Raw genomic sequence first — 13,437 nt, 5'->3', positions numbered from 1 at the left:
CTTCGGAAATATTTAGAACATGTTCTATTTCTAGGTCCGTCAGAATTTTCGACGTAAAACGTCTGATGGGGCATACACACGATCGGAATATATGATGAAAAGCTCCCGTCTGACTTTTTCTGTCGGACATTCCGCTCGTGTGTACGCTGCATTAGTGTATTAATAGACACACACAGCCCCATAGCCTAGGACGGGAAGGAACCCCCTTGCTTCTTCCTTCTCCTCTCTTCTCCAAGCTGACAGACTCACTGGAGACTGCACTGTCTGATGTTTATTGTAAAGACCAAAAGTTCAGGGAAGCTGAATTGAGAGAGCAGGAGCCAGCAGTATTGAAAATTTAAACAGCAAGTACTGGGGTTAGAATTTTAACTGAGAAATGTTTATTTTATTGTGCTTAATCTGTTAAAGTGGTTGTAAAGGTTAAAATTTCTGTGTGCAGCAACCCCCCTAATACTTACTTGAGCCCGATCTCGATCCAGGCATGTGATCCCAGGTCTCTTCCTCCTCATTGGCTGAAACAACAGGAACTGTCAATCACAACCAGTGACCCAATGAGGAAAGAGTGGGGCAGGGCTGAGCCACGCTCCATGTGTGAATGGACACATGGCTGCTTGCTATTGGGGCACTCGGCAGGAGGAAGGGGCCAAGAGCACCGGCGGGGGACCCGAGAAGAAAAGGATTGGGGCTGTTCTGTGCAAAATCTTTGCACAGAGCAGGTAAGTATGACATGTTTATTATTTTTTTTAAAACTGCTTTTAATATCACTTTAAACTAAAAGCTGAGTGTTTAATACTTCTTTAGGCTAGCAAAGCACGGGGATGTCTATCAGTCAATTTATTTAATTGTTACTTGACACAAACATCCACTGTGCTGCTCATGTCAGGCTCCCTTTAGAAACGGATGTAAGAGGTCGTATTTGGTTATCTCAGTTTAGTCAGCAAAGAGCAATAATGATATGGTCCTAAAAACTTTTTTAGCCTGCATTCACACCTGAGCAAAGCATTTTGCTGGGGTTTTCAAATAGTTTTTTTTCCCGTCTGTTTTCAGGCATTTTACAGGTGTTTTTTCACATGTATCAAGCTTCAAGTAGTTTATTTCCTGGACTGTGCAAGAAGAGGCATGCAGTTCTAAAGAAGGAGAGGAATTCTTCAGGCACAAAAAGTCATGCATAAATGTGCTTGTCACCTGTTTACAGGTACTCTCATTGAAGCCCGTAAGACAAAAAATATCTGAATACACTTGTAGGTAGCCTCCTCACATACAGTTAACTGTGACAGGACAGTCTTGCTGGCTGAGAGAAGTGGGACTACAATTGTATCATGCTTACTTGCAGAAATGTCATATTATATTCAGAATGGGTTTGTGTTTTCCTGCTGTTTTGTGGAATCCTGTTGAGGCTGTAACTGTTCTCTAACTTGTCTCCAGCAGCCACCTTGAAGAAGCCTCATGTTCTGATTGGTACCAAGTAATCTCGAGATTTTGTCCACCATTTTCTGTTAGCTTCCATATAAAAATGGGCCCAGCCACCATTTTGAGAGACATGTGTGTTGACTGAGTGAGGGAAAGGTAGGCCTAGGAGATTGTTCCAGCCCGTAGGGACAAAACAGGGATCCTCAGGAGTCCTGCCTATCAGCGCTGCTGCTGTGCTTGTGATAGAAGATCATCTAAGACAGTGTATTTTCCTGTTAAATCATCTCTGCTGCATCAGTGGACCCTGCTTATGGACACCAGCCTATTGCTATTAATAAAATGTGCCTTGCATATAACTGATGTGCCTGAAGAGAGGAACAATAACTACAGTGCCAGTTTACTGAGCTACATTATGTATCTTTGGTGAATTGACTGTGAATCTGTGCCTTATATACTAACAAGATGTTTACTCCACTTTTTTAAATATAATTTTCCACTGTTGCTTATCTGGCAATTAAAGTTACTTCATTTACTATACCACGCAGTTTATTTCCCTCTATAATACAGCCAAGCTAATTCCCCTGCTTACATTATGGCGTAGTTGGCAGAATGTCAGAACCATCATCCCCGGTGGTGGGAGTAGCTATAGGGTTAACCATGGCACCTTATGGAGCAAATGTGGCACTGATCCGTAAATTTAATATCTCCCTGGCAGACTGGGCGGAGAGATCGGACAGCTCAGCCTGCTTGTTCCAAATACCCGCTGAGCACATTGCAGATTTGGCTAATAATGCACTAGAAGGTGAAGCCCGCCAGGTTGGGATGGTTATGTCAGAAAACAACAGAGACAGCAAAACAGCTATTGTGGTTTGTCTAGAGAGCTTGTATGGTCAGAGTACCGCAATAGCTGAACTCCGGAGGAGATTATAATCGCGGCAGAGACTACAGTGCCTTGCAAAAGTATTCGGCCCCCTTGAACTTTTCAACCTTTTGCCACATTTCAGGCTTTAAACATAAAGATATAAAATTTAAATTTTTTGTGAAGAATCACCAACAAGTGGGACACAATTGTGAAGTGGAACGAAATCTATTGGATAATTTAAACTTTTTTAGCAAATAAAAAACTGAAAAGTGGTGCGTGCAAAATTATTCGGCCCCTTTACTTTCAGTGCAGCAAACTCACTCCAGAAGTTCAGCTAGGATCTCTGAATGATCCAATGTTGTCCTAAATGACTGATGGTGATAAATAGAATCCACCTGTGTGTAATCAAGTCTCTGTATAAATGCACCTGCTCTGTGATAGTCTCAGGGTTCTGTTGAAAGCGCAGAGAGCATCATGAAGACCAAGGAACACACCAGGCAGGTCCGTAATACTGTTGTGGAGAAGTTTAAAGCGGAGGTCCACCCTAAAGTTGACCTCCGCTCATCGGAACCCTCCCCCCTTCCGGCGCCACAATTGGCACCTTTCAGGGGGGAGGGGGGTGCAGATACCTGTAAAGTACAGGTATTCTGCACCCACTTCCGGGATAGCTCTCTGCGGAAAGGGGCGTAGATTACGCCCCTTTCCACAAGTGCCCGCCCCTTTCCGCAAGTGCCCCGCTGCCTGCTGGGAAACACACAGATCCCAGAGGCAGCGGGGACCGCCCTTATTGCGCAGCGCGATTCGCGCATGCGCAGTAGGGAACCGGGAAATTAAGCCGAAAGGCTCCATTTCCTGATTCCCATACCCAAGATGGCGACGGCAGCACCCGACAGACGATCTAGAGATCGGCTTCGGGTGCCGACATCGCGGGCGCGCTGGACAGGTAAGTTTCACTATTTTAAAAGTCAGCAGCTGCAGTATTTGTAGCTGCTGGCTTTTAAAAAAATAAATAAATGCGGAGTCCCGGCGGACTCCCGCTTTAAAGCCGGATTTGGATACAAAAAGATTTCCCAAGCTTTAAACATCCCAAGGAGCACTGTGCAAGTGATCATTTTGAAATGGAAGGACTATCAGACCACTGCAAATCTACCAAGACCTGGCCGTCCCTCTAAACTTTCAGCTCAGACAAGGAGAAGACTGATCAGAGATGCAGCCAAGAGGCCCATGATCACGCTGGATGAACTGCAGAGAACTACAGCTGAGGTGGGAGAGTCTGTCCATAGGACAACAATCAGTCGTATACTGCACAAATCTGGCCTTTATGGAAGAGTGGCAAGAAGAAAGCCATTTCTCAAAGATATCCATAAAAAGTCTCGTCTAAAGTTTGCCACAAGACACCTGGGAGACACACCAAACATGTGGAAGAAGGTGCTCTGGTCAGATGAAACCAAAATCAAACTTTTTGCCCACAATGCAAAACGATATGTTTGGCGTAAAAGCAACACAGCTCATCACCCTCAACACACCATCCCCACTGTCAAACACGGTGGTGACAGCATCATGGTTTGGGCCTGCTTTTCTTCAGCAGGGACAGGGAAGATGGTTAAAATTGAGGGGAAGATGGATGCAGCCAAATACAGGACCATTCTGGATGAAAACCTCTTGGAGTCTGCAAAAGACCTGAAACTGGGACGGAGATTTATCTTCCAACAAGACAATGATCCCAAACATACAGCAAAATCTACAAAGGAATGGTTCACAAATAAACGTATCCAGGTGTTAGAATGGGCAAGTCAAAGTCCAGACCTGAATCCAATCGAGAATCTGTGGAAAGAGCTGAAAACTGCTGTTCACAAACGCTCTCCATCCAACCTCACTGAGCTCGAGCTGTTTTGCAAGGAAGAATGGGCAAGAATTTCAGTCTCTCAATGTGCAAAACTGATAGAGACATACCCCAAGCGACTTGCAGCTGTAATCGCAGCAAAAGGTGGCTCTACAAAGTATTAACGCAAGGGGGCCGAATAATTTTGCACGCCCCACTTTTCATTTTTTTCTTAGTTAAAAAAGTTTAAAAAATCCAATAGATTTCGTTCCACTTCACAATTGTGTCCCACTTGTTGGTGATTCTTCACAAAAAATAAAAATTTTATATCTTTATGTTTGAAGCCTGAAATGTGGCAAAAAGTTGAAAAGTTCAAGGGGGCCGAATACTTTCGCAAGGCACTGTATATCTCAATATGCTGTTGCCCTGCAGTTTAACTTTTGTGAATCCATACTGCTTGGACTTGAAGAAGAGGATACACCCGGAAAGCTCGTCCATGAAAAATTATATGTTAGTGCAAATAACAAAAGTATCACGGACAGTACTCAATTTCGTCTATAATACAGACACACTAATTCAAAAGTTCACTGTGACTGAGGGTGCAAGTGTGAAAATAACTAATTGTAACGAATGGAATTCTGCATAGTCAAACGTATTAAGGTGTCACCAGGCAAAGGGAAACAGGATTGTGCAAGATTCCTGACGGGGCAAGGCACCCTGGTCAACCTAGCCAAAAGGCCTGGAGAACCCCCCTCCTTGTGGTCAGCCAAAGCCAACCATCAAGTTCTAGGTTAGTGGGCTCCTTGAAATGAGACCCCCAAGGCAAGGAACTGCATATCCTCTCCCTCTACTTCAGGGAAGATCCAAGGACCCACACCGTACAATCCTGTCGGTGTAAACAAAACACACACATAGAAAGTGTAGTGACACATTGGAGAGCAATAAATAAAAAATAAAAAGGTATCACAGGCTAAAAATTACCCTGGTCTTTGCCAAAAGGCCTAGTAGTGTTGTGGCCTAGTGCCCATTTTCACAGTGGGTACAAGTACAGTCGGCTATCCCAGCAAAAAGGCTATAACTAGGACTGGGGTCAGGAAGAAGGGGAGCAGATGAGAGTTAGCAGCGTACAGGATCACATCAGGATTAATAGTAAAAATAATGAAGCAAAGATGCAAATAACAGAGGGATCATATACCTTCTCAGCAGCCAGCATTAGGTGGAACCTAATTACTGGAATTTGCTGGCTGCTGGGAGGCACCAACTGGTGGCCACTAGAACTTCAGCTCTGCTCTAGGAACCACACTGTCACCAGCAGGTGATCCAGTTCCCAACAACGTGTAACAAATTTAAAGTGGATGTAAACCCCATTCATGAAATTTGAGCTGGGCACATATATCTGCATTGTTTTCTTATCTATCTTCAAAACCCTAAGTCCCACGGCTTTCTCCTGCTCCGTTCTTCTGTTATCAGCATGATAACTTCTGAAAAGTTTGCCGCCACCTGTGATAAAACCAGGCTGAATTTTATGTCAGGGTGGGTGCTATAAATAGATAAGCATAGAGCTGGTCAATTCATAGCACAGCTCTGCAAGTGTCTGTCTATGTGGAGGGGGAGGGGGGGCGTGCCTTTCCTCCAATTAGTGTGCCAAGAATCCACACCCACAGGTGAATCAGGAAGAGAAAATTCTAACAGGACGTGCACTTTCTAAACAGTATATAAAGCTGAAGACAGCAGATATGAATGTAAAACTTATGTAGGGAGATTTGTTTCATCTCTGTGTATCATCTGAGGATGTTCACTTCACTGGGTATATGTGAGGGTTTACACTTGAAAGTAGGCTTTATCCCAATTTGGCTGCAAAAGTAGAAATTCACCTCTAGTTCTACCACAATGCAAGAAGGAGTGCTACACACTGAAAGAATACTTACAACTGACTCAGAAGGTGAAGGGTTGTGATATTTTATAGGAAGAAACCCCTTTTCTCCAATCCACAGTCTTTTCATATGTTTTCTGTAAAAAAACAAAAAAAGCAAAAAAATAACTTATTTTATTTTATGGTAGAAAACAAGATTTTTATTTGGATCTTTATTATCTGAGCAATATTAATGACTGGACCAAAAAAAAAAAAACAACCCTTCCCTATGTTTTCCAAAAAGCTTAAAAATAGTTTTTTTGACTGGAGCTATTTTACCAGTTGAAAATTACAAACAGATTCAACTTAACACAACAAACCTACACAGTCCCTGTCTTGTTTGCACCGCCTGTATACTGCTGTTCTGAGTATATAGGGCCTGGGGGCCACACGTATTTCCTTTTTTTTAATATGGGTACGGGGTTCCCCTTAATATGCATACAAGACACAAAGGGGCTGGTAATGGGCAGGGAGGGCTACCCATGCCATTTTTCTCAATGATTTTCAACCATATTGCAGGAACCAGATATAACATTAAAACCGCAAGCAGTTTTAAATGACGTTATTTCCGTTAAATGTCATTTTGTGCAGGGACTGTTCTAAAGATGGGAAACACGTGGCACTTCACAGGCATACTACAGACACCCCCCAGGCACCATATTTAAAGGAATGTTTCACTTTTTTTTAATTTTAATCGTCATTAAAATCAATGCTCCCGCCAAAACGGCAGTTTTTAAAAGTTTTTTTTGCAGTGACCCATGTCCCCTGGGGCAGGAGCCAGGTCCCCAAACCCTTTTTAGGACAGTATCTTGCATATTAGCCGTTAAAATTAACACTTTTAATTTCGAACGTTCGAGTCCCATAGACTTCAATGGGGTTCTAACGTTCGTACGAATTTGCGCTCCGTTCGAAAGTTCTGGTGCGAACCGTACCAGGGGGGTGTTCGGCTCATCCCTAGTGATGGCTAAGTTTGAAACAACTTTGTACATTTTCGAATACAGTAAATACAGTAAATGGCACTATAACATTAGGCTGTATATATACTTTTAGCCAGCTATTCCAAATGCCAAGTTGGCCTCAAGGGCAAAAAGGAACGTTCTGCATGGCTCTGCCCACTAAACTAATATTAGGAATAAACCCTTTTTTTGCAATTGTGGTGGAATTGAGACATGCAGATACATTCACTGAATTATGTTAATAAACCACCAATTTCCTTACTCATGAAAGATAACGACCATGAGAAATGACCTAAGTCATAATGTTTTTTTTGTCTACAATATGGACAAAGATCCCCATTGCAAGGACAGGGTTGGGATCAATATGTCACACCCCACCACTTTGGTGGGAGAAATAACAACATGGATTATGGGTATAATGTCCCTACTAGGGTTGAGCGAACCCAAACTCTAAAGTTCGGGTTTATAACGGACTTTTGGGTTTTTGGTACCCAGACCCAAACCCAAACAATTTACTGTATGTTTGGGTTTGCGTTCGGTGTTCGGGAATGTAACGGCCCTTTTTAAAAAGCTGCAGGGCAACAAATCAACATTAGTTTAACTCCTGTGCCCTTAGAAGCCATCACAGCCATGCCTACTAATGGCATGGCTGTGATTGGCCAGTGCAGCATGTGACCCAGCCTCTATATAAGCTAGAGGCACATAGCACAGCACGTCACTCTGCTATAGAGAGTGTAGGGAAAGGTTGCTGCTGCTGCTTTGAGGGAGAGAATTGGATAGGAGCACTGCTTCAGAAATCGAATTACTCAGCGATCTACCTTGATTTTCTTGTGTGGGTGCAGTGCACAATGTTTTTACACTGCCATGAGCCTAGTGCCAGAGAAACGATAGATAGTGTAGGGAAAGGTTGCTGATACTGTTTTGAGGGAGAGAATTAGATAGGAGTCCTGCATCAGAAATCGAATTACTCAACGATCTACCTTGATTTAGTTGTGTGGGTGCAGTGGACATTCTTTTTACACTGCCCTGAGCCCAGTGCCAGAGAAAAGATAACTTTTATCTGTCTGTTAGTTAGGTTGGCGTCGGCGGGCATTTTATGCAAGCTCAGTGCACCAGCACTGCATATGTTACTGTGAGATACACCCTTTAGGTACCGTTGGTCTATTCTGCTATTCTAAAAACACCCATTTAGGGCCCAAAAAAATATTTTACAGTGTTTACTGCATATCTGTACGTGTGAGATACAAACTTTAGATACTGTTCTTCTATGCAAAAAAGAATAATTTTGTGCAAAAAAATTTTTTTTTGAATAGCATTTTCTATTGTGTTATTCAAAAAAAGAATAATTTAGGTCCAAAATTTTTGGGGGAAATAGCATTTTCTACATATCTGTATGTGTGAGATACACCCTTTAGATACTGTTGCTCTATTCTGCTATTCTAAAAACACCCATTTAGGGCCAAAATAATATTTTACAGTGTTTCCTGCATATCTGTACCTGTGAGATACACACTTTAGATACTGTTCTTCTATGCAAAAAAGAATAATTTTGGGCAAAAAATGTTTTTTTGAATAGCATTTTCTATTGTGTTATTCAAAAAAATAATAATTTAGGTCCAAACATTTTTTGGGGAATAGCATTTTCTACATATCTGTATGTGTGAGATACACCCTTTAGATACTGTTGCTCTATTCTGCTATTCTAAAAACACCCATTTAGGGCCAAAAATAATATTTTACAGTGTTTCCTGCATATCTGTACCTGTGAGATACACACTTTAGATACTGTTCTTCTATGCAAAAAATAATAATTTTGGGCAAAAAAATGTTTTTTGAATAGCATTTTCTGCATATCTGTACATGTGAGATATACCCTTTCAATACTGTTGCTCTATTCTGCTATTCTAAAAACACCCATTTAGGACCAAAAAAAATATTTTACAGTGTTTCCTGCATACCTGTATGTGTGAGATACACACTTTAGATACTGTTCTTCTATTCTGCTATTCAAAAAACACCCATTTAAGAAAGTCAAAGAAGGGACCTGGCCCCGGTCATGGTGCTGATGTTGGAGCTCCTATTGCAGGGAGAGGATGTGGTCGATCTGTGCCAGCTACACGTACAAGTGAAACACCTTCCCCAGGTAACAGAGCCTGCCGCGGTATTTGTTCGGACCTAATGCGGCTCTACGAATGTTGAGGCCAGGACAAGTACAGGTGATAGTAGATTTGGTTGCTGACAGTGCCTCCAGTTCCTTCACATTGTCTCCCACCCAGTCTGGATTTTATTATGGAATTATTGGAATTTGCAGCAATGCATAATTATTTCTGGTTTGGTAATCAATTCTATCACCAGGATAAAGGGGTGGCCATGGGGGCTAAAGATGCCCCAAGTTTGGCCAACTTATTTATGGCCAAGTGGGAGGAGGGAGCCATCTATGCCCAACAGAGACCTCAGGTGATCCTATGGACTACATATATAGATGTTCTCTTCCTTTGGGATGGCAGTGAGATGGAATTTAGTGAGTTCATGGAACAACTAAATATCAATATTAGGGGGACTGTTCTCAATTTTGAGGCCAGTAAGGAAGATCTGTAGCATCTCTGTAGCATCTACCTTCTTTAAGCCCACAGTGAATTTGCCTTTAGGAAATAAACCCCTATATATGACAAATTGTCAGGTGTCTCATGAGTTTGTTGATTACATTTAATGTGTATCATGAATTCCCCTTTGCAAATATATCATTCCATAATGAGGCTTGGTATGTTTTATAATATAGCCGACCGATGCCCAGATCGAGGCTTTGCTATCTGTGTGCTGTACAATACACATAGATTCAGACTGAGGCTTGGTTGCTTGTGCAGTGTATAAAGTTTGGTGACTCTGCGCGCTACCCATGCCCCTGGACACCTTCATCTTATGACAAAACAAGTAGGGCAGAGTGATGCGCTGACGTCACCAATCCCACATGTAATCTAGAAGGATGGATTTGTTCTGTGTACCGGCCGATACACTAGAAACAAAAGGCGCATGTTATCAGTGGCAGCTGTAAGTGCATTTTTTTACATTTAAATATACGCTATAAGGAATTCACACTATGTGGAGCATTCTGTTTTTTTGGAGAAATCCTATTTAATATGGGGCCAAGGGGTGATCCTGTGCAGGAGACCATCTGGACCCAGATAAAGGCCTTGGCTGGGCTAAAGCCAAAAGCGCATACGATTCCTTGTAATGGGGGATCAGTTGGAGCTGGAAAGTGAGCCATTCAGGTGTTGGTGGAGGCACTGATGTTTTAACGATCACTATGGTGGTGGATGATGCAGAATGACATCAGGATTACATATTACATCACTTGTGGACTGTTTTGAATCACTTTTATTGGTTTAATATGATTGATTAGCGCAACCTATTTTTTTTGTTATGTTTTTTTCACTGTATATATGTCTTACAGGAGGTTTGCTGCTTATATACACACTATATATTTTTTATGTTAGATTATTCTCTAATGCGGTTCTTCTTATGGTTTTTATCATAATGTTTTAAGCTTGCGTAAACCAATTAGAATCAAATTAAACATGAAAGCACAACATATACAATTTAGAACACATTTCTGAACATCAGGGTCTTACCTGTAGCAAACTAAAATGTGAAAGATATATGACACAGTGACTGCGCATGATAAGAAAGTAGTGAAAAACCAGACACCTGAGAAAGAATAAAATACAAAGAGTTTCATTTAATGGAGCTCAGTGCAAATTTATTTGTACTTTATCTGTAGCAATTCTATTCTCTAATCATTGCGCCAATGTATTTTTACATACTTTACATACCTAAAGCTGGCCATAGATGGATTGAAATTCAGCCGATTCAGCAGGAACCAGCTGAATTTCAATCCATCTATGGGCTCATGCACACTACAGCTCAAAAAAAAGCAGTTTTTTTACAGGCGTTTGAGCTTTTATTTCTGCCTATAAAAGCTTGAAGAAGCTTGTTCTTTTTTGTGCTCTCTTGTGTTTTTATTGAGCTCTTTCAAGCTTTTTTGAGCATAAGCGTTTTTTTTTTTCACAAACCTTCCTAGTTAGTATTTTCTTAACCACTGTATAAACAAAACAAAAAGCTGGAACAAGCATTTTTGTGTGTTTGCACATGTTTTTGAGCTCTTTTGAGCTCTTTTGGGGCACCATTTCCTCTCAAAAACGCAAGTTTGGTGGGGGTTTTTTATGCCTGTAGAAGCATATGTCTGAAAACGCCTGAAAAAGCCTTAGTGTGCATAGACACATTGGCTAAAAGGGAGGGGAGTTTCTTGGCAGAAAAAATAAGAGCTCAAAAGCCTGTAGGAGCCGCTTCTTTAAAATCCTTTAAGCTGCAGTGTGCATGAGCCCTATGGCCATTCCCATTTCCCTGAATGGGACTGCTGGAAAATGTATGTTCAATCAGCACATGCAACCAATTGGCTGCAGTGCAGATCAGTGTATTCTGACAGCGGAAGAGTCCTACGGTTAGAATACAATATCACATTAGGGAAGCATTCCCCATCCATCTTGGATGTGTGGATGCAGCAATCGGTTCACTATTTTTCAAGCAGCCCGTAGGTCAATTAAAAAAACTGTATAATGTATGGCCAGCATCAGCCTTTCTGGTACCTTGATTTATAAATAAATTAGAAGCATTATTTAAAAAGCAAAAAAAGTCTATACCTTTTAATGGCAGAGCTATTTATCTAGAAAACACGCAGCTTATTTTTCAAATCACTGGATGTTTAAAGTGAACACAATGAATGACCAGCCCCAATTCTTGTTCTAACTGCAGCATCATCACAGGCCAACAGAACTGTGGCAGGGTGCCAAATGTACAGCTCCCATTGTATTTTTTGGACAGCTAAACACATGGTTTGGAATAATTTTCATCAAATCACACAGTTGGTGCATAAAGGGCATAGGTACAAAATGTTAAAGCCCATGAATACACTCCAAGTGCATCAAAACAACATCTGAAAAACAACATGTGCAAGTACAGCCAAAACAAAAGCAGAAAAGACAGCAAGGTCTAATACCTCTCATGTTAGTAGAAATCGTCTTCCAATCATGTTCCCCCAACCCCATTCCACTATAATTTTCTGGTGCACTTAGGCTTTAAAAAAAAACAGGCACAATCTGAGGAGTAAAGCTTATCCCCATGCTCTTTGTGTGGAAGCAGTGGTCTCTGCAGAAGTCCAACACACCCCCTGCTATGTCAGAGCTAGAGCTCTTCAATCAGTAGGTTGAATGAGTTTTGATGAATATAGAGTTTAACATCTAACTCAGGAGGAGTCAGAGAGACCACTCTTCCAAACAGTGAACAAATACCCTTCTATGCAGCATGCTGGCAGGGGACAGACCTCTCTACTCAGGCTGTGGCTTCACAGTCTCCTCTCTAATTCATCCCAAAGGTGTTCTATCCGGTTGAGGTCAGGACTTTGTGCAGGTCAGTCAAGTTCCTCATCCCAAACTCGCTCATGTCTTTATGGACCTTGCTTTGTGCACTGGTCCAAATCATTTGGTGGAGGGGGAATTATGGTGTGGGAGTTGTTTTTCAGGGGTTGGGTTTGGCCCCTTAGTTCCAGTGAAGGGAACTGGTAAGACATCAGCAAACCAAGACATATTGGACAATTTCATGCTTCCAACTTTGTGGGAACAGTTTTGGGATGGCCCCTTTGTGTTACAAGATGACTGCTCACCAGTGCACAAAGCAAGGTCCATATAGACATGGATGAGCTAGTTTGGGGTTTAGAAACTCGACTGGCCTGTACAAAGTCCGGACTTCAACCCACATGAACACCTTTGGGATGAATTAGAGCGGAAACTGCAAACCAGGCCTTCTCATCCAACAACAGTGCCTGACAGTGCCAACAAAAATACGCTTTTGGAAGAATGATCAAACATTCCCATAGACACACTCCTAAACCTTCTGGACAGCCTTCCCAGAAGAGTTGAAGCTATTATAACTATTAGGTAGTATAACTTCAAAGGGTGGGAATACTTTAATTGTAATACTAATTACTGCATCTATACCGTGAAAAACTCCCTTGTGAACTTAGGAAAGACTATCAGTCGCTTTAAATGTCGATTTAAAAAAACATTGCAATTACATCAGGAGGGCCTTGGCATCCAGAGCCTGCAGAAACCTATCAATCCTGACTTACCAGTAGCTGTACATTTTGTACAGGCACAACATAAGACTCATGTGTTACCTTTTACACATGGAGTTGATAGAAATCTGTTTTTACTACAAAAATAGTCCTATTGTTTTCATACACTGCAGATAAATATAAAAATAAAAAATCAATAGTCAGGCAGAAAGGGCAAATAAGTCACTATGGTGTGAGGAGCCTCAACACCATAGTGACTTATTTGCCCTTTCTGCCTGACTATTGATTCATTATTTGTCACCCTACCCCACTTTAGGAACAAACATGTTGTAAATGCTTGTTGTTCAA

General features: G+C 41.6%; 1 protein-coding gene across 1 annotated transcript in view; it reads right to left on the bottom strand.

Annotated features, from left to right (window-relative positions):
• The window catches only part of LOC143974163 (stimulated by retinoic acid gene 6 protein-like), a 107,374-nt gene that overhangs the window by 38,089 nt on the left and 55,848 nt on the right, over nucleotides 1-13,437 (bottom strand). The window contains exons 11-12 of the mRNA XM_077475284.1: nucleotides 10,592-10,667; nucleotides 6,023-6,104 (exon numbers count right to left, since the gene is read on the bottom strand). Of these exons, the coding sequence (XP_077331410.1) occupies nucleotides 6,023-6,104; nucleotides 10,592-10,667 (158 nt within the window). The remainder of the gene's footprint in view (nucleotides 1-6,022; nucleotides 6,105-10,591; nucleotides 10,668-13,437) is intronic.

The sequence above is a fragment of the Lithobates pipiens genome, unplaced genomic scaffold, assembly GCF_037356315.1.
Source record: "Lithobates pipiens isolate NorthernLeopardFrog02 unplaced genomic scaffold, aLitPip1_a1.2 Scaffold_13, whole genome shotgun sequence".
NCBI classification, from domain to species: domain Eukaryota; kingdom Metazoa; phylum Chordata; class Amphibia; order Anura; family Ranidae; genus Lithobates; species Lithobates pipiens.
This window is presented reverse-complemented; position numbering and strand designations above follow the sequence as displayed.